At 34.8% G+C, this 22219-nt stretch overlaps 1 protein-coding gene across 2 annotated transcripts; it reads right to left on the bottom strand.

The window, feature by feature from the left end:
• Positions 1-340: 340 nt before the first annotated feature.
• SEC24C_1 (Protein transport protein Sec24C) lies at positions 341-19628 on the bottom strand. 2 transcript variants are annotated; one of them, XM_051217438.1, is made up of 12 exons: positions 19476-19628; positions 18739-19422; positions 17530-17793; positions 14890-15239; positions 13022-13499; positions 12847-12920; positions 12728-12807; positions 11250-11420; positions 9303-9587; positions 5332-8811; positions 2689-2781; positions 341-496 (listed from the first exon to the last, which is right to left on the bottom strand). In XM_051217438.1, the coding sequence occupies exons 2-6, from the start codon at positions 19282-19284 to the stop codon at positions 12915-12917; spliced, it is 1644 nt and encodes a 547-aa protein (XP_051064838.1). In that variant the 5' UTR covers positions 19285-19422; positions 19476-19628; the 3' UTR covers positions 341-496; positions 2689-2781; positions 5332-8811; positions 9303-9587; positions 11250-11420; positions 12728-12807; positions 12847-12914. The 2 variants fall into 2 exon arrangements, with proteins under 2 accessions (XP_051064838.1, XP_012795722.2); XM_012940268.3 differs by lacking the exons at positions 12728-12807; positions 12847-12920 and having other exon boundaries at positions 5332-5535; positions 6644-6747; positions 8463-8811; positions 9303-9545.
• Positions 19629-22219: the final 2591 nt, after the last annotated feature.

Below are 22219 nucleotides of genomic sequence, written 5' to 3'. Positions count from 1 at the left end.
GTTTGTGAATAGTAGTCATACACATACAAACACAGACATGATGCATTACCCTAATATATAAGCCAGAAATTGTTGAAATATTTCAAGGAAGCACTAGTCATAACACACTTCAAAGGAATTCGCAAGAATAAATACCAGATTGAGATTGATGTAAATATAAATGGGTATTTTTTAAAAAAAGTTGTACTCCAACAACAAGAGTACATAAGAAAAGAGTAAGGCATTCGACGAATTTCATGCTGCAAATACTAGGAGTGTTTGTTTTGAATAAACAAAACCAAAGTAAGGGATTAAACTAGACCAATAATCTAAGCATCAACCCATATCGATAGTGTTCATATTATCATCAATAATATCAATGTAGTAAACTGGATACTTCTTTATGAATATGACATAGATATTCTGTGTATGAAATCGAATTACCACTGCATCGATCCTCGACCATGAAACGTCGAAACCATAGTTCGCTTTTATCTCCAGGACGTACAACCAATAACTACAACAAACAGTACACCAAGAAGAATAGAGAAAAATGATATATACCATTTAGAAAAAAAAAACAGAAAATCATACATTTGACATTTAATAATGCATCATACAATTCTAGTAGAGAGATACGATATAGTTAAATGAAATTGTACTGCCTAACCAATGACAATAAAAAAGGTAACGATGGCTATTAGTTCTCATGTGAATTCCTAACGGCAATACCGCACAGTATTGTAGTAATACTGAATTTAGAGCAGAAAATTACTCCGAATCAAAAAACACAATGTTTTGATTTAACAGTCCATATCATAGACTCAACTTAAGCAACCGTTGAAAAATATCTGTTTTATATTTTAACATGTGACCCCCTCAGTATTGTCCATCCCCATGACAATACATAAGACAGAACCCACGACTTTCAGGTTCAACAGTGTGTTTGACCATCAGATTACAAGGTTACCATCTAATAACATATGTTTAACTTCAAATCAATTAGCAGCATTTCTTCCTGATTTTCAATGGTTGTGATTTAACTAAGGTCAGGTTCATGTATCATAACAATAACAAAATTTAAACATATTCACAAAACCCTCACATTCGCGCGTGAGATCGAAGAGCCTAGAATCAAATCCCGTGTGCAGGATCGTGTATGAGCACTGTTGAGGAGTTCCATGCTAGGACGAAATGGACTTCTAGTACTTTCGATTCATGATCTCAATGAAAAAATGCATTTTGTTGAACTGTGCAGTAAAAATGATGTGAAATGAAAGTAGACTAATATGAATACACGGTGAATACTTCTTGAATATAATGTCAATTATCAAAAACATATTTTATGAGCAATTTTACTATTTTCCCTTTCTAAAAAAAAAGAACTCCCTAATCAATACACTGCAAATAACAGTCATTTATTGTTGTACAAATAGCTAAAGGGGAGAAAAGGCATCATTTAAGCTATTTTTTAAATGATTGCCTCAGAGAATCATCTCATCAACCATTTGGAATATTTGCAAATCAAAAAGACTTCATTTTAATATTTGCTATTCTTAGCGCTTCAAGATCATCTTTAGTATTATTAATATAATATAATTACATCGGATACATCTTTATCAAGTTTATGTAGTTAAGAATTTCACAACTATATTCATTAGTAAAATGGTTGTATGATCCAAATTCAAAGGCTTAAAATTAGATTAAGTGAAGTAGAAGGTTAGAATATGTGAATTGATATTGTAGTGTCAGTTATTATTTTAAGCCCATATATCTAATTCTGGATTTCGGACAGACCAATCTATTCATTCTACTTGAGTCATATGTTGACCATGTTAGTTATTCGCTTACCAGTCTTCATTGTTTTTATATGAGCGTATATGTGTGTACAGTTCTTACCCCATGTCTCATCACATATCTGTTTGATATTCAATGACAAAGTTAAATTTCATATTAGAAAATCTAAGTCTCTAAAACATGAACACCTCATATTTTCCCATAGATTTCCATCGCCAGTGGTATAGCCTTTGAAATACTAAGCTAACACATTAAGAACTGTTCACAAGAAAGTTATATGTGACCAGTTTCAAGCAATTACCCTTCACGTAATGCAGTCATGCTCCCAGGTTTTTAAACGTACTGCGTATACAGTTTCTTTTCTAGAAAACAGAGAAGTAACAATTATCCATATACCTTAAAAACATTTAAGTTCATCATATTCGTGACTAAAACATGGAAAATTAGGTTCAAAACGTAACAAGTGAAATTCAGGAAAGGAAAATTAAGAATGATATTTAATATTTACAAGATAAAGAAATAATAAGTTCAGCTTCATCATTACGACTTCTTTACGCCATGTCATCTAGTATTTTTAAATGTATACACCACGCCTATCCTGTTATCTTTATAACCAGATAATCTTCATCTACTCAATAATATTGTTGATTGACTGAATTCACGAACATCATCTATCCATAACACTATGAAGAGGCAGCTGATTAGCCTGACTACCATATTAAAGAATTTTATAGATGATATAAAGTAGTGAATATCTTGAAAATGGGAAATATTAACCTGCATTAAGACTTATAAATTAATATGATCATTGGCTATAGTTTGAGTACTCAACTAGACAGAATATGTACATTCACAATGGACGTCATTTATTTGTTCAAACAAGAATTAGACATACAGAAAGTTCCCACTTACCCGAGAATAATGCCAACGATTTTTACGAACTTTTTTCAGCAATGTGCACAGATTACGTGAGATTTCGTTATCAAAATTACACAAGTCATAGATCTAAATTATAGGATTATAAAAACAGCATAACGTAATGTAAGTATAAATATTATATTACTTATGAATGAATAAGTAGTTTAAAACATTAGGATATTTAATAGGATTTTTAAACTCAATAGTAGTGAAGAGCTTCTCTAAGTGACCCAGCATCATTTATTAGAAAACCACTGTTCCATAAGACACATGATCAAGTTTTTTTTTTAAAAAAACCATTTATTTGAATGTTTACTATAAAAAGTTGATTCTTCAAGTCCCGTGGGCACAGAACATGATAAAGAGAGTAGACAGATATAAATTTCGACTGAACAACTGTTATAGAGTAGGAGGATTTCTAGGTTTTCTTTCTTTTTTGAACGTTTAGATTACTAAATTATGAATAGAGTACTGATTGATTGATAGTGTGCAATGACTAAAATGTTTTTTGGCTGGAAATTGTTTATGACAGCAAATTTTTGACTCAAAGTTCAATTTAACAGCCACACTACATTCACAAATAAGTGAAGAATCTCGTATATAAAACAGGATTTTTACCCAACGATTGTAAGCAGTGGTAAATAAAGAATGTGATAGAACAAGTCAGCAATTATAGAACTTATCGAGGAGGGTAAGGGATTAAAAGGTTATCAATAAATGAAGCGATTGCAACAAAAAGGTAGTGGACTTTTAGACCAAGAAACTTAGTACTTCTCGCTACTTTTTCAGTTTTGCCCAGTTTATCCAACAAAAATCCGATTGGGAAATCGATATTTTAACCTTTAACTCTTACAAAAGTGGAGATTATTATAATCAAGGTGGATTAAATGGCAACGAACGGCATCGATAAGTTAACTTTAGGGGGTACGCATTAGAGGTTTTAGGATATTTGGGACAGCTTGTCAATGAGTCATAAGAAATGTGCAGAACCTGGCACATGAATATATCAGGTCAAGCTTCCATACGACATCAGTACAACGAGAACAAATTATCAAGACAAATCCCAGAATAGTAGAAGAGAAAGGAAAATAGAGCAATCCAAGTAATAACAGGATTGGAAGAACGATTAAGAGTGTAAAAGACAACTCAAAGAGGATATGCAAATGGTGCATTTAATGAGTGACTTCCATATTTTAAAAGGGCACCGTGTGATTTTGCACAAAGTAATTTGGTTTGCTGTACCTGAATTTTTGTCCAGTATAATAGGTCTATATAAATGGGTCCATACGGTTAAGATCAATAATCAACGGCTCTATGGACTGATGTTTTATTTAGGCCACGCTTAGCATCATTTTAACCTACTTCTACACTACCAGACATTGTATGTCGACGTAGGCAGTAACTGCGCACACATGATAAGTGGTCATACTCACCTCAGATAATAAAGATTAAAAACGTTATTAGTGCTGTCTTGAAGCCGTCACCAATCAGAGTCCCAATTTTCATTTTTGCCTAATGCGACGTCTACTATGTCCTCTATAAACTAGTGTCCCCAATCACATACCTGATCAGTACTATTGACCTTGAGTCGACGAGGCTAAGTTCCGAATCGTCCACTATTCGTAAGCTTCTCTCTATGCTCTAACATGAGTTCAAAAGTCAGCAAACAGCTTCTACTACATCTACATTTCAAACAGACATAGTTTATGTACAGACACACTGGACAGCATCACACCATAAAATGAAAAATAATAATGATAATTAAACGAACCAAAATTGGCTCTGAATAGGAGAAGCTGTAAGTAATACACACTCGTAACAAATTAGAAATGGTAATTCGTATAACAGTAGTTAATGGGTTAACCGAAAGCTCATGATAAATGGAATACATAGACATAGTAATATGGTTGCTAAGTAATTATAAAACCAAATTATAGTTGACAATAATTCGAAAAACCAGTTCGAACTTCAACAATACTTGTTCCGTTATAAAAACTAACCTCAGCACTGCTCACTCAGATGTTCCGAAAAAACACGAGCGACGCGCCAAGAACACCTAAGATCAAAACCCCGCATCGTACGCACGTCTCCCACTTTTATGGACTATGTTTTACGGTGACAGAGAAATACAGAGTGGGTCTCTGCACTGTATACTCCCTCTTTAGTTGGCAGACGGACATCTCGCCTGTGCCACAAGTGACATAAGGCTAACTGAGATTCCTAAATCGGTGCCAAGATTTTGTTAGACACAACTACCCCAAGGGAGATGAAACTTCCAAGATAAATGAAATGGACAGAGCATCCAATCACTTGATTCTCTATCACGTTCAAGCGATAACTAAGAACAACTGTTAAACAATATTTTGTACTTAAAGGAGAGAAACGCATTCTACATATGCTTGTATTTCCTCGTTCCCTATATTCTAAATGAACTTTCTAATAACAAATCACTCTCTGAGAAGTTAAATTAAGTGGAATTTCTAGGACATCTAATATAAAATGAAGTAAAAAGTGGGGGATAGTGAGCCTGTAAACTGAACTATTTTTCTAAGTAGGATTTTAAAATGAAAATAAACCATGTTACACATAAAAATTCTTAGAAAATATCTTTAATTGTAATATCTGATTTTGTCTTACTTTTTCTGATTCAAAATGTTCAGGATTTTGAACATTGAATACTGCTTGAATCCATTCTGACGAAATATTTGGACCAATCCACATGATAAGATAAATTCCATTATCCAATAAATAGGCTGCATCCATTTGTAAACGATCATATGAACAGCGTATAGCAGCTGGAGGATAAGGGATATCACCTTCGAAATTCAGTGAAAGATCATGCTAAAATAAGTATTTTTTAAAGAAAGAATGAGGTTGAAATTGAGATAACGCTCATTTGCTAAAGATTACAGGGCAAAACATACTAATACTATCGAGAAAACCGTTTACCAATCTTAAACTCATTTTTATGATACAAAGATTAGAGATATTCGATTAACGAATTAAACAGATGACAGTTATAAGTCTGACTAGTTCCAAAGGTTCCAAGCCTCTGCTAATTCATAATTTAAGGAATTATATATAAACATATACATATAAATTTACGGAAAACTAAAAACGTTAGGCCAAACTCATGTGTTGTCCAATAGAAGTCTAAATGCAACTCATTTGATAAGTACAGGTTTATGTAACCGCATTTGAGTTATGCTGTTGGTGTGTGATAATGGGAAGCCTGACGATACTACCCTGAGCACAACTCCCACCCCACCGAAAGCTGAAGCAAGTGGAAAGAATTTTGAACATTGGACACTAGCATTAGCTACTAGTACAAAATGGGTAAAGATGAGCTTTGGGTGCGTGTGTGTGAATGTAGCCTAAAACCGCCGTAACTGTGGAATATTGGGGTCCGATAAAAAATATTCAGTTTTCATAGTATTTCATAGCCATAAAAGCATAGATTCATGTACATGGCTTTGAGCAACACTTTAAATGTAAGGGTTAGTAGTGTGGTGTGTGCTACTTATATTGACATAAGTAGTATATGATGTTAGTCGTGAACAGGTCTGAAAGCAGAGACAAGAGGATCGAACAGTAAAGAATGGAAACAGAATGCAATTTGTATGAAAAGGCAAGAACAATGAAGTCTGAGTGATTTTGAGACAATTGATGGACATTTTGCAAGTTAAGCATTTTATTTATGATTGTTAGATTTTATTAACAAGTCCTGTAATTTGTGTTAAATACATTCAATTGTCCCCACCCGTGTTCTTGTTCACTACAGTAGCACTACCCGGTTGTCCAAACCAAAGTAGGTGAGGTGGAACTAAAACCTGAGACGTAGTGGCTGAAAGTTGAGTCCCTTAATAAATGAATCCCCGCTCCGAATATATATATATATAAAGAGAAGTAATTATCAGAGTAAATTCTGATCAAATATACAATAACATACAATAGGATACAAATGAGGATAAATATAACAATTGGATTGTTTAACGTCCATTTGATTGACCAAAAACATTTGCCAACAACGATCATCAATTGTGATACCGTCAGCTGGGTTAAAAACAAAAAAGGTATTAATAATAATAGTAATAACAGTAAAAATAGTAATAATAATAATAATAATAATAATAATAATATTATTATTATTATTATTAAAAGTTTATGTATTCAGCAGAATTAATGACTTTGAAAGTAACATGACAGCCACAAGACCTTAAAGCAGTGAGTTTGATTCCGTGTGTAGTTGAGAGATGTTACACCGTGTAACATTTTCAAACTGAACTCAACGAGTTCTTTTCGCAGTTGTTACACCTTACCTTGTAAAATATTATCTATACATACATATATACATTATCGAATTTCAAACTGTCAATCACTTGTGGTTATGATGATGATGATAACTGAGACTAAAGAGAGTATAACATTTTCAGCAAATTTACCTCACAGTTACAAGTCCTCTCACTTATGAATTATCTCGGAATATGGACACCACCAAGTTTCAGACAGTAGTAATAATAACAGTAACAGTAATTCATACTTTACAGACTAGTCAATCAGATTTAAGACAGCAACTATGAGATTTTTGCTCGGCCTTCAAAATGTGATAATGGATAGTTTGTATTTTTACTGAGTAAAGTAAGAAGTGTGCAAAACCTATCAAATTGATATAAACATGATGGTCAATGAATAAGAAAGACGAACTTCGGCAAGTTTTTTTTCTTCGTTCCACGATAAAAAAATAATACAAAACAAATAGGATTCTAATTGTAAATAAGCATTTTAACACGATTTATAAGTTTTTATAAATAATTTAAAGATTATTATCAGAAGTTAGACATTAACACCGTTGGATGCCGGCTCAGTGGTCTAGCGCTCACGCGCAAGACTGAGAGGTCCTGGGTTCAAATCTAGCGGGGGGCGGGATTGTGAATGCGCGCTGCTGAGGAGTCTCATACTAGGACGAAACGGCCGTCCAATGCTTCCAGGCTTTCCATTTTGGTCTAGTTTCAATTGACTCATGATCTCAACTATTGAAATTTAAAGATTCTTGATAATTGGAAGTATAAAACTAACTAAAGATGGATAGTGGTTAGCAGTGGGATCCAAGACGCGAGCTTCGTCCTATCAGGACTCAGTAGCTAAGTGGGTAACGCGATGGCGTTTGAAGCGAACGGTACTGGGTTCGAGTTCCGGAGCAAACATTAACTCAGATGCAGATACATCCAAATAGAACAAAACGCGCGTCCTGGATTTTACTGCTATCCAGTATCCATATTTGCTTATAATGCTTGTAAATTAAGGCAACATCGAGGTAATTCGCACAGTATGCACATATGCCAATAAGAGACTGATCAATTGCAGTCCTAAACATCAGTGGGAAGATTCAAGTAAAACAATACCAAGTGAATTATAAAACTAACTGTTTAAGTATTTAGTAATATGACTACAAAAAAGTCGAGTCACTACTACAAACTTTTAATCTTAAACCTCAATCCAAATGCAAACATCTAACCCAAACAAATTTAACTTTAAACCTTAGTCTGAATTAAACTTCAAAAGTCCTAACGCTAATCGTTTTGAATTTTTAATGTAGAAAGTTATTCATTCAGATTATATGTGATCTGATTAGCTAAAAGGTGATTTCATTTTCCTAAAGTCATTTAGGATGCTGAAGGACGTCAGGAAATAAGCATACCTTCGACATAATAGTAATAAATAATAATAATTATTATTATTAATCAATTAATTAACAAAACACGACAAACCAGGACTAAAAGCTTCAGTTTTCATAAGACATTGTATGTACAAAGGAAATACTTTCATATTTTGTGGTAATACTAATTCACTAGGATTCGAATTTACATCATTCGGACCGCAAGCACAATGACGACGATAAGCAGCCAAGGTGTTAGCAGCTCTTGTCGTCAAATCATCCATTACTTGTGAATGTGTACGGCTGAGTAGAGAACGCATTGAATATTTACTCAACCAATTCATATGTGCATCTAATTCGACAAGACGAAATACATCAGGTATCATACTTGTCACTGGAATTGACAGATTATGAATACGTAGCCTTCGTTGTCCAGATATTGAAGTATAAAGACATGCAACCTGTTTGAAATGTAGATATAAGAAACTTTAAATTTATTTAGAATCATTAAAAAAATTATTATGCTACTTTCGTTTGATTAATCCCATTACTACCTACAGTATAAAATTTGAGAAATTTTTTAGTATTTCTCACTTTCAAAAAATCAGACGTAGTAACAAAACGCGTTGTGTTTTGTTGTGTCCGATTCTGAGACTATTGATATATAACCTTACTATTTGCGAGCTCAATTGACTACTTGAAAGAGAAAACTGAGTAAAAAAGGAAACTTTGTATCAGCCGACCGAAGCGAGAAGTAGGTGTACACCTATATATATGTCTTGATAGTTGCTTCTCTCCCTATTGATATGATGTGGGAATTTGAATCGACTCGTCTATGTCCCAGGTTTAATGTTGCTTATGACTGACCATCTTAAATTATACACTACTAAGTTCGTCAAAGTATTCTCCCGGAATAAATTTTACGACAAAATTCCTAATGATAAGAACTTACTTGAATGAATACGTGTTCACCTTCTTGAAGTTTATCATCATGACGTAATTCTGCAGTGATTGCCATATCTGAACTAACACTAGCCAACTCAACATCAGTTGTATTAGGTAGGTAACAATTACCAAAGAATTCAACAGGTCTAATACCAGTACTTGTTCGAACACGCATAACAGCGTTGAAAGCTTGTAGGTTGGTCAAAGTACGTTGAAGATCGGCTATAAACTGATGACCTTGTAAATCAGCCTGTAAGTATTAGTAATAAGAAGTTTTCATCGTTTTTATCATCTACATTATAAAACAATAATTTAATAACAATGAAAAAGATCAAATTAAATTTCCGAGAATACAAGACAGTATATTTTGACAAAATTGTGTAAGCTGGGTTAGTGAACGGGTGCCCAAACTGAAGCAGGTTTTCTTAAGGAGCCGCTCCTCTAACCTTTGAACCAAGAGTTTTAATCCACAAAACACTGGAGCAACGTCAAAACATCCCACCCCATGGTATCCGGTGACCGAAATAAGTACAAATACTCCTTGTCCCCTTAGGATCCTAAAGCTTGGTTTGGAATTAGATTTTTTACCCCCGTCAAACCGATTTAAACGCCAGATATTCGCTTTCAGTTTCCAAGCTTTCGTAAAAAAAATGGCTGCTGTTTAAAGTTAGTAACTAGAACTTTCCTGACATATAGTATAAACACACAAACGTGTGAGAGCATTGTGAGAGGGAGCATGAACTCTCCCCACTCTGGGTTGCATTATGAAGCTTCAATCATGAATAGAATCAGTCCCTAACAACATTGAGCAAACAAACAATGAATGAATACTTTCAGACATTATCATATTTTTACCTATATGCTTAAATAAGGTATGATTCGACAAGCTAACATTCAAAATTATGAAAGTCATCTGAGGCACATTAAGATACAAATTTTTGTGTAGAATTTCAGAACAATAATGATGAACTAAACAATCTCATTTTAGTTATTGAATACATAAAAGAAAGAAGTTTATAATAGTCAAGTGACGGAACAGATCAACAATCGAATCGTTTGAAGTATAATAATATCAACACAGTAAATCTGGAGACGATGTTATGAAGCCTAAGATATGATTAAAATTTGAAAAGGATCTCGGTTTACCGACGTCGCCATCGAATACAATGACTGAATACAGAGAATCCTCGGCTCGGAGAGGCCAATTTTCACAACCATAGAGCAGAAATTCTTTCATAGATATGTTGTAGACCTGACCCTTTACAGCCAGATTAACATTACCAAAGATGACTTAGATTGCCACAAGTTGCTAGGGTTTCCACAACACGTAGTCAGGATAATGATCATATATTCAAAAGGCTAAGTATGATAACTCCCTCCTTGTATCAGTATCGTGTCGATTAACCGAATTCTGATTTATGAGGACAGGGTGCACACTGAATATATATTAGTACAGACACCTAATACAATAATCAGACATAACTACAAACAACAACTCGGTTAACAATCGACATCCAAACTTTGTGAAAAGGTAGAGCATCGGTCTTTATAAGTGACTATACTAACTCGACAAAGACATCATTATAGAAATTATCAAGTAGATATCTAGTGGGTGACCCAAAATACAAGAAAGAAAAAACGATGAAATGCATCAGGAGTGTACAATGAACAGAATACACTAATAAGCGAAAAAGGAACTATATGACGTTGATAGATTACTAATAGTGCACGATAGAAAGGGGTATAAAACTGTAACGATTCGAAACTCATAACTTCAATAGTTGAAACTTATGCGTTTTAACCATTATTAGGTTACCTGTTAGTCAATTCAACGCCTTATTAGTTAATTTTCGATAATGGAATTGTAAACACACTAATATTAGTTAAGTACACAAGACAACAATTTTTTTCAGAAAAATTTAACTACATACCACACTAAAATATTTTTACTTACCTGGAAACAGTTATATTTGAATAAATGACCAGATGTCAATCTGGGCACTTCGGCTAAAGAAGCAATATCAACAAATGAATTAGGGAAAAGAAAAAGATCTACACTGCAACCAACTTCTACGCATGTTTGACCAAGTCCAACATAAAAATCATTATCTGGAAGAAGTAAAGTCTGTAAAAATAAATGAATAAGTAAGGGGTGAATAAAAGTAATCTTGAACAGCTGTTAATATAGAAAAATTATCGTTATTATTATTATTATTATTATTATTATTATTATTATTATCATTACTAACTTGTTACCGGGTATAACCACACTAAGTATGAGAAATCTAGTGATAGTATATCCTAGTTGCTCAAACAGAAATAGATAGTGTGGAATTCGAACCTGTAGCTTGGTGACTGAAATTAGAACAAATTAATTATCGAACCACCCTCTTTGTAGGTAAATGGAGACAGTTAACCACATTGATTAAGGCTGCTTTAATGGTAGTCTAGCGTGAATTGACACGTGAATTCAACTTTAAAAATAAATTTTTGCTTAAAAATCCAACTGATACTATCTTAAATCTGATAGATTTATCCACAAATCATAATCTCACTCTGGTACATTTATATCAAGTCCTAAGCTCTTAATGAATGAAAGTGTAGGTGGAGTAAAGTCCTAAGTCAAACCGGGGTACGCTGATTGGTCCACTTCCGACCAATCAGTGCTGGACAAAGACCAAGCTGCTAGACGGTACTTATGTAAAAATTCTATATTTAACTGCATTACTTACTCTGTTAGGGATGCTACCCCTAACTCAAGGTCTGAAAAGTCGGAAAAATGAAAATTCCGCAAATGCGATAAAAATGATCTTGGTGGTCTAGTTATAGTATTCCGACACCAGACAATCGGTTCTAAGCGTTATTTAAGCCATAACGCTTCAGGCTGGGCTATTTCGTTTACTACCCTACGTATGTGTTGTATGCAGTATAAGTTATATGGCTATGTAGAGCTGAAGGTCTCATATGAGGCTGGAGGTTCGCCATTGGTATTGTGGATGGTTCAGCATTGCTTTGGCAAGTTTTGCTGGCTGTTCATGCACAAAATTGGTTTGCTGGTTAACCGATTTCATTCATACTGGTGGTTCCTTTTCAATGTTCTCGAGGGACATTGTCATTGGGACATTGTAAGGCATGTCGCCATTGCTAACATTAATGAGCTTGACGGTCGTGTAAGCGGAATAGGTCAGCTTTGGCCTGTTCGTGCTGTGCATAATTGATTCACGCGATCATTGATCGGAATAACTATACATGTGATGTGAATGTGTATATGAATGGTCCACCAGAGTGCTTGGTACCTGTGTAATTGCGCCACAGGATTGAACTGTACTGTCTGGGTTGTCACGTGAAGGTCTGGATGGTGTCTGGTTCTCCTGAAAATCAATGTAAAATTACCCTGACCCACATGGGTATATTGCATATAATATGACTTACTCTGTTTTGCCACAATACGTGAGCATGTATTTTAGGACGTTACACGTACTAGTCATAACTACTTTAACAAGCTAGAACTTCTGTTTGAAATTCAGAATTTAGATTAGACGAATACTTACAGAAGTATATTAGTTGTAGGTTTACACTACCCCTGAAAGTATTACGACGTAAATGACATCCACTATTGTTATACCTTTAACAGTAAAAGAACAAACAACAATAACAGTAATAATTGGCGAAGTCATTACAGTATTCCATGATTTCAAAAGTGAGAGACGTGAAAATGACATTTACCTTTTCTTTTTCAGTTCCTATAAGACGGCGATCATCTCGATTTTTCAATTTACCCGGTGCTTCACCAATCGGTAGATTAGCATGTATGACAAATAATTTTCCAGAACGATTTGCAGCACGTAAAGCTTCCATTCCAGATTGGATAGCTGGGCCTAATACACTATCTGTAGGTTGTCTGTTTAAAGCATTCTCTGTACAAAATTGAGTAGGTATCATTTCTAAAATACTAGAAATGATAGCAGGATCAGGTGGTATCAAGAAACCTTCAACTGTAGGCACAAACACATCTTCAATATCCGCTACAATATACATTTGAGGTTTACCATAAGAGTTATAATTGTTCTGATCTGTAGATTCAGATGTTTGTTGAGTGGATGACGACGACTCACGAGGTACAGTATAGAAGTGAAGTTGATGATCATATGTAATAAATCCCAATCGAATTGGACTAACCATATCTGGTGATGTAAATTTTTCCCTATATTAAGAACACAGAATACTGTAATAGACTACTTAGTTACCCTTTTAAAGGAACCTTTAAAAAGAATCGTATAAAACTTTTAGAAAGACAGAATGTTGTCTTCATCGTAAATAAAAGCAAATATGATTCATAAAAAACTGCATAGCATAATAAGTGGAACGATTCAAACTGAAAATTCACCGAAATCAACAATTAAAATACTTAATCTAGTTGCTGGGGGTTAGTTACTCCCAGTTTTAAATCTGATTGACAATGTAGTGTGAATTACTGAGCTCAATAATTACATATAGTAGATGTGCGATATTTGGTTTGATATTTATCACCAGAACTATGAAACCTACATTTTATGTATTCCAAAACAAATAGACAAAACAGATCTATAAGTTGTTGATGACAATAATTGTGAAATCTGTGTGATGTTCTCATTGAAAAGTAAATCAATGATTAAGGGTACTTTCAGTAACTGAGCATTTCCTCAAAACTTTTATCTTATCAAATAGGTTGACCAGGACAAATTAATATAAGCTATAAATAGAAGTAACGAATCGGAAGTAACGAAACGAAAATTAGTTGGAAAGAAATTTCTTCGCTCGATTTTTTCCTTTTCTATTTATCGAATGTCAAAACGGGAATTTTCACTATATAGATAGAAGTATTTCCCTGGTCACCTTAAACTTGACACATGTTTCGCTTATATCAAATCCCTATTTTGTGACAAGTATTTACTGATAACAATGAAAAATATTAAAACATCTAAAAAGTTGGAGAAAATAGTGTGAGGATTAGGTTTTTCACTGGATTTTCAATTTTTCAACAAGAGAATTTAATTTTTAAAAATGCTTCACATGTGTTGATATTAATGAATAATACAAGGAAGAAATACGTCATCATTTTAACAACATGATCCATTATGGTAACTTGGACAACTGTATATCTTTCTCAGCCTCTACGTTGATGATGACTGACTGACTAACTGACCACCCTCAATTCTACTCCATTATGGAGGGTTTAAAGTATTTATGATGAACTAATTTTTAGTTAAAACGATGGACAGAAATCTGGTCCATAGACTGTATGACAATAAGATGTTATTGACTAATAAATGCTAACGATAGAGAATTATTGACGGAAACCTTAAAGGTAACAATTACAAAAAGATAATACTTGCTATTAGAATGAGAATTCTTTTTACTAAAACGACATTTGTATATACGACAGATTACGCATAAAAATGAATATGATTAATGTCATTTGAAACGCAAGTGATTACAGACTGCGGGTCTTGTAGACCACTAACAAACCCAATGAAATTGTAATCTTACTAAATAGGCTCAATTATTGCTTGTTATATTGTAATAATAAGTGTGAAATAATCATTATCACTTACCTAGGTAAATTTGGTAGAATACGTTCTACAAACTGGGAACAGAATAGCTGTACTAAACCTGAACGTATAGCAGATTGGGAAACATCTAGCAGAAATATGATGGCCGGAGGTAAAGGTAATTGGTTGTTTTTGCAATATTCCGCTGTTGCTAATAATTCGTAACTGCCTAAACATAGTTCAGGTCTTTGACCTGCATCAACTCGACGTCCAGTATGATCTAAATGAGCAAAATATTCAGCGGCAACTTCAGTTAAACCATTACAAAGTGGACATTGGAACCTTCGACCACCGTCAATAAAATTCATGAAGGGATTCATGTAGGCTTTACATCGAACACATCGAACTGGACCCTATAAAATAAGGACAAATATTTGAAAACTACTACATATCTGGACAGGATCACATGAATCTAAGGGAAAAACACTTATCATCATCAAAATCTGTCTGTAGGACAAGTAAATAAACCAATCAAACAGAAACTGTTTCAACAACAAAAGTCCTTCCTACTGTTACAGACTACAAGAATATTTCTCATAGGACTATCGATTATAAAACATTCAATTCTATTATCCGTTACACAAAATAAAATATCTAGAGGCCAATTCAAAAATGGTTAAGATTTTATCTGAATTATTAGGGACTGTTACATATATCTGAGGTGTGGAGAGTCAACTCTCCCTCTCGAAATGGCCTCATATGGACACGCGTAAACAGCCACTGCCGAGGAAGTCCTACTCATTACCTCCTCACGACGAGGGTGATGTTTACGAAATTGAGAGGACAAAAAGCGAATGTCCGACGCTTTAACCAGTCTAATAGACACGGAGGGTCCACCTAAAGAGGTTGCAAAAACCTGATTCCAAACCAATGGTGGACATGGGCTCCGGGATCCTGAATGAAAAGATGGCATACGAACCTACTGTTGGTCACCGGATACCATGAGACTGTATCTCCTGACGTTGTTCCACTACCTTGTGGATAAGAACCTTCAGTTTGAAGGTTCCGGGTGTGGCCTCCTAGAAGAACCGCCTACTCCGATCCGGGCACATGGGCAATATCACATTCCACACACAGATCAAGTGACTTGTGTGACGCATATGTATTCGGTGCCCTCTCGTAACAATGTTTATGTGCTTAAATAAATAAATTGATATTGGTTAGATATATATAAACCTGACTTGCATGATAGAAATAGCCTTTAAAAAACAGTGGGCGGTACTCATTTAGGACCTGACTTTTAGTCACTAAGTTGGGGGTTTAAACTTTATCTTAGATCGTAACAGGAAAATTACTAGGTAATGAAACTGCAATTTGATTACGAACAAAATGATTCCGAGTGCTGCTAGACGTATGAGGGTGATTATCACTACCTTGTTGTCCATACTGTAGAACGATACTTTTCAAGCTACCTGAAAAGAAAATTGGATAAGAAGTGCTCTTGAAGACCTAGGAGAGTGACTGGAGTGTCCAAGGGATAATTGCTTAAGGTCGGCGGCACATGAACTTTTTGCCAGTTCTTGATATGTTAGCTCCGTACTTTTAAGGCCTTACCGTCGACGACGGAAATCTGTGGAGCATTGTGAGCCGTGTCATTTGCAGGGGCTATCTTTTCTAACTCTTCTGTTGTGGCAAGGTAGCAATGTTGTAGATAATGGTTTTCTTACCTACCTCACTGACCCTCATACACAAAATGTATGGCTGAAGATCAAGTGAACTCAACTGTGCTTGATGGATGATTTACATTAATTAGTTTTCGATAGTTAAACAAGTGCTTGAGAGGAATAATAAGTGTGTAAATTTTTATATAAATCAGATTATCTTATCCTTTTTAAGCCTATTAAAGTACTTTAGGCCTACCAGATTCTTAACAAACTCATGCGTTTTTTGCATACGTAATTCTTGTAGAAAACAAAATTTCACATTTACACTTATCCATCTTGTTTGTTCGCTGAAATACAAGTCTTAATTGGGTCACTAAGTTATATATCATTTCGTTACATTGCTGAAAAGAATCGTCGAAAATGTTTAAATCCGCGCACGTTTTGGATTATATCAACAATCGTTAGAACATAGTATATATGTCCAAAATTATTGATCAAAGGAAAAACAGGAATGTCTTAGTAATTTGCTCTAAGCTGTGGATAAATAAGGGAACATATTCAAAGTTGGACTGAATTACAGATTTGTATTTTTGTCAAGGAATAATCTATTTCTTTACACATGATTGCGTAGAATAAAACTGTAAGAACAAATAAACGAATAACAAAGTTGAATAAATCAGAAATGAGTCTAATGTATAATTACGTCAAATAACGAACAATGCTAGCCATTATTGTGTATCTACAGAAATAATTACTGTACATAAAAATGTATTTAAACTGATTAAATCGTACTAACAAAAATAGATTCCCGTCATTACTAAGTCTAACAAACTTATTTTAAAGGTATGATTTCATTTCAGATCATTTTTTAGATAGCTCCCATTTAAAGGATACTACAGACAACTAGCAAAGTTCATAAATCCTTATACACACGTCAATAAAAATACAAGTTAATAACTTGAATATGTATACTTCTTAGTCGATAAGGTACATCACTACGTTACAAATTCCAGTACCGTTTTGCTTTATAACAACTTACTTGTGGACCCATATCACTTATCACAACATTCATATCTTCTGTATGTTGTACTGCAAATGGAGATATTGTAAGTGAAAACGGGATCCCAACAGTTTTAAGGAGATCTGATGAATTCGGAACAGAGTATAGTGAAGATCGAATGAAACAAGGTGCACATGTACCCTGGTCACGTGATATAAAGTCAGTTGTGACTAGAGGAGGCACAACACCTCGTTGTCCTGTATAAAAAGGTCCAGTACACTGAGCCCGATTGCTCTCAATAACCTAAAAAAAGAATTGAAGGTATAGGTAAATCGTAAGTTAGGTTAAAATCAAAGATAGTGAACATTTATAACCAGGGGTAACAAAGCTTTATGACAAGCTTATGAAAAGAATAACATCATATATATCAAAGTTTTTTTGCCATAAATCCGCTAGAACTAGTGAAATCCCTTTAATATGAGACAGTTAAACCATCACAAAAAGTTATGAGCTACTGTCTGAGTCATTATCAAGTAATGGTTGGTTATTTTTATTGACTTTTGACATTGTATTATTCTACTTTTATTGCCCCAATTATCTTGTTTATTTAAATTTTTACCAGAGAAATTAACTCTACTATTTTTGTCTCGATGTCTTGCTTCGATGAGGAAAGTGGCGACCCGATATGCACAAGATGTTCAAATGATAACATTTATGTATTTAGTTTACTTAACAAAGCTCTTTTACATATCGAATTGACTAATGAAAAACCATGTTCTGTGTAGATCCTTACGCCAACCAATAAATGCACGGGGAACATGGTTGACTATCTATACGAATATTCATCATCATTTGAACGTTAAGGTTATTTAAATACCAATCTCTGGGACGATTTCAAGTATATGATTAGGAAATAATTGTTAGTTATTGGCAAACATATAAGTTCTGAACACCTTAAGAAAAAGGTACAAAAACAGGTCTAAATAGTGTTCCAACTATTGTGAGTTAAATGGGAGGGTGAAACAAGCTAGTTACGAGATGCCTGGTTTAGATTTAAGTAATAATAAATGAAAATTCCAAAATCACATTCCTATGTAAATTTGCCCCGGTATCCCCCCACTTAGCGATATATATCACCACTATAAACGGGAAATTGTCTAAATATTGACGGTACATGAGGCATAATAAACATGTTAGACCATGAGATTTACTAATAATTATAAAACAAAAACTATGAAATATGAATACCTCAATAGGACTGGGTAATCTATCTGCATTTATACTTTGAGAGAACTGTGGTTGTCTGGATACTGGACCGTTTTGATATGCCTGTTGAGAATGCAATGTATTTATCTGGGTGTTAGCACCATTTGGCAATGGAAACGGACCTGGAGGTTGAGGTTGTCGATAACTAGGTGGTGGAACTCCCTCATGTCCCGGAAGCATTGGTGGCATTGGAGGAAGACGCGGCTGCTGAGGACGTTGAACAAAATCCTGATGGTTTGGGATAGGAGGCATGGGTGGCAACGGTGGTTGATTCACACTCTGTATTGACTGAGCGGAATAATATGGAGGCTGAGATTGTGGTTGGAAGGTCTGTCCTTGATTCCCAGAATAATAGTTAGGTGGTGGCTGGAAGCTGCTGTTAGGATGACCTTGCGGGTAAGTATCTGTCACATTCGAGTTAGAAGCACCATAAACGTGCTGACCAGAAACACCGGGGTAACCGTATTCTTTCTCTGGATGCAACGACTGACGATTGTACATACTCTGACCATTTTGATTGTGTAACATTATCTGAACTTTAATGCATTAGGTAAAGGAGTCACTATAAAAGTGAACCAATTAACGAGAAAACCCTGTGACGTATTTCCTTTACGAACACAGCGGTAAATCCGTAGGACAAGATGTAGTGCGTTCAAACGACATAGACTATAGAAATAAGGAAACGTATTATTTGCACTAGTATCGACCGCAAAGCTTACATTGTGTTTAAAAGAGATATGAAATTTAATTAGTGGTAGTTGGGAAGGTCAGGGGGTAAATTGCGCATTCACGATCTCGCCTCGCGAGATTCGAACCCGAGACTGTTATTAGGTGTAAAACATTTTTATCTCTATGCACTGTATTGCATCGTCTTGATAATACCAAAAGATTTGAATTGCCTTTCATTCAACACACACCTTATATGTTTATTGAATTCTCAGGTCTTATGAGCATTTTCATTAATTGACCATCATTAAAACGATCAATAAAATTGAGGTGTGTACTAAACTACCGATAAGGGTAGAGCATAAAGTTACTGCACACATAAAAGAGAGATAATAATTTTCAACTGCCATAAGAAAAATTTTACTGAAAATAGTTTAATACGATATTTACAATACGGTAAAATGCTTAAAGCAAAAACATAATGGAACAGTCACAAGAAAAACAAAGTAGCATGAACAAAGAGACATTTAAATAGAATACGTAAATAGTTTATTCATTTGACATACACAACGGGAAAACGAAGGTCCTCAATTTCAAAACGGAGAACAACAATGCAATCACTCTTGATGGCGAAACTCTGGAAGATGTAGAAAACTTCACATACCTGGGAAGCATCATCGATGAACAAGGAGGTTCAGATGCAAACGTAAAGGCGAGGATTGGTAAAGCAAGGGCCGTATTCCTACAATTGAAGAACATATGGAACACAAAACAACTGTCAGCCAATATCAAAGTGAGAATCTTCAATACGAATGTCAAGGCAGTTATACTGTACTGAGTTGAGACTTAGAAAACTACAACAACCATCATCAAGAAGGTGCAAGTATTTATAAACGAATGTCTACGCAAGATACTCAACACTCATTGACCGGATAACATCAGCAACAGCCTTTTGTGGGAAAGAACAAACTAGCTTCCAGATGAAGAACAAATTAGGAAAAGACGATGGAAATGGTTAGGACATGCTTTACGGAAATCATCACACTGCATCACGAAGCAAGCCCTGACTTGGAATCCTGAAGGGAAGCTGAAAAGTGGAAGGCCAAAGAATGAATCACAACCGGAAGTAGCTGGAAAGGATTGCCCAGGACTGGGTTGGATGGCGAGTGCTGTTGAGCGACCTATGCTCTTTCACGAGAAGTAACTGGCTTAAGTAAGTAAGTAAGTAAGTAAGAAATTGTCATGACCGATGGTTGACTGCTGTGACTGCGTCATGTCACATGTAATATATATACAAAAATACAAGAAACATGTAATAAATCATCTGTGAGAAACAATAATTTTTATAAATGGAAAGCGAAGATTTTATTTGCTAGTGATTGGTTTGGTCGGTTTTATCAGACAAAACCAACCAAGAATACAGTTAGCAAATATGGGAGTCGCCATAATGTAGTGCAAGGCAAAAGTAAAACGGTTGTAAAAAAACCAAGAACATTGGGGAGTTAAACACTATTAAGAGGTTAGAAACCCGAAGAAAAAACAAGGTATGTGTGAATAAAGAGCACAAACTAGATAACGTGAAGTACATGCCAAGAAGAGCAACCAAAAAGTATTTGGATTAGAAAACAAACCCTACTCAGCTCATTTAGATGCTCTTAACCCACACCTATCATAATATGGGATCGTCAAAGGAATTTTTATGTAGTTCTCGAACGACGTTTATTTGTTGCACTTGATTTGTCTGTTGGTTAAACAATTGTTGGTTGAATAACTAGGCAGCAATACTTGTCTAGGTAATGCTGTACATTTATATTTATGATGAAATCTAGAACCGTCATTTACTCAAACACCTTGTTTTGGTTTCAGCTGAGCTATAGCGTGTACCTTAACTAACCTAGACAGTTATTTGTCATTCCAAACTTATTTCGTCTGGAGGCTACAAGTATTGTAACGTTTTTTTCGATATAGACATCAAGGTAGCCAATTTACCCGGATACCAAGAAACAGTAATCCATATTACGTTCTGATCTTGAGGTGTGACTTAACATCATCCCCACTCAATTCAAGTTGACCGTGGACATCCAAATAGATCCCCTTCATTAGTAATCTACACACCAAATTTCTCACGGTTCTCACCCGATTAGATCAATGAAATGTTTCATTAGTAAGTCATACTCAAGAGGACGTCCATTCAAAGTGGAATGAGAAAAAGTCGCAAGAAACCCGTGCAATGTTATCGTCTTCACAATCAATATGTTATGAAAATTTTGATAGAAAGCTATCGTGATGTAACTTTCGTGCCACTGAGTACCCCTCGTATTATTGATAGGAGAAACCAGACTAGCCGTGAATAGGACGTTATTTAGATCGTGAGACAGAACACAATGGAGCACGAGATTTTTCAGCACTTGGCATAAAGTAACAGATTTAATGTTTATGTAAAACACGGAAGTGAATGAATACTTGAGCCATAATGTTTTGACATCACTAAGATGTTTATGGCTAAATCTTAATCAACTAACCTGAGTTGTTACAGGACTTCGCTCCTCGACCAAATTATCTTGACCTTTATTTTTTAGAGGAAACACGACATGAACAATACTTCCCCATAACTAATATCTCTCTCGAACTACCAGGGTTCAGATCCCAAAGAGCACAATTCTCCTACTCTACCAAAGTTGTAGTACTAATTTACAAAGGCTGATTGCTATTATTAATTATCATATACCTGAAGTCTAAATAAACACACTGATGATCACCTGTCATTGGATGTGAGGGATTGCTACGCGAACGATTA

This window comes from Schistosoma haematobium, chromosome 5, assembly GCF_000699445.3.
Source record: "Schistosoma haematobium chromosome 5, whole genome shotgun sequence".
Taxonomy (NCBI): Eukaryota; Metazoa; Platyhelminthes; class Trematoda; order Strigeidida; family Schistosomatidae; genus Schistosoma; species Schistosoma haematobium.
Note: the sequence above shows the minus strand (reverse complement) of the source record. Positions and strands in the feature narration are given on the sequence as shown.

Bases quoted from the DNA above. Each gene is read 5' to 3' on its own strand.
- SEC24C_1 (XM_012940268.3), bottom strand. From the start codon at position 19,284: ATGTTACACAATCAAAATGGTCAGAGTATGTACAATCGTCAGTCGTTG. The intron at 17,794-18,738 runs GTATTCATATTT...TTCTTTTTTTAG, and splicing joins GATTACCCAGTCCTATTGAG to GTTATTGAGAGCAATCGGGC. The intron at 13,500-14,889 runs GTAAGTGATAAT...TTCTTAATATAG, and splicing joins ATTCTACCAAATTTACCTAG to GGAAAAATTTACATCACCAG.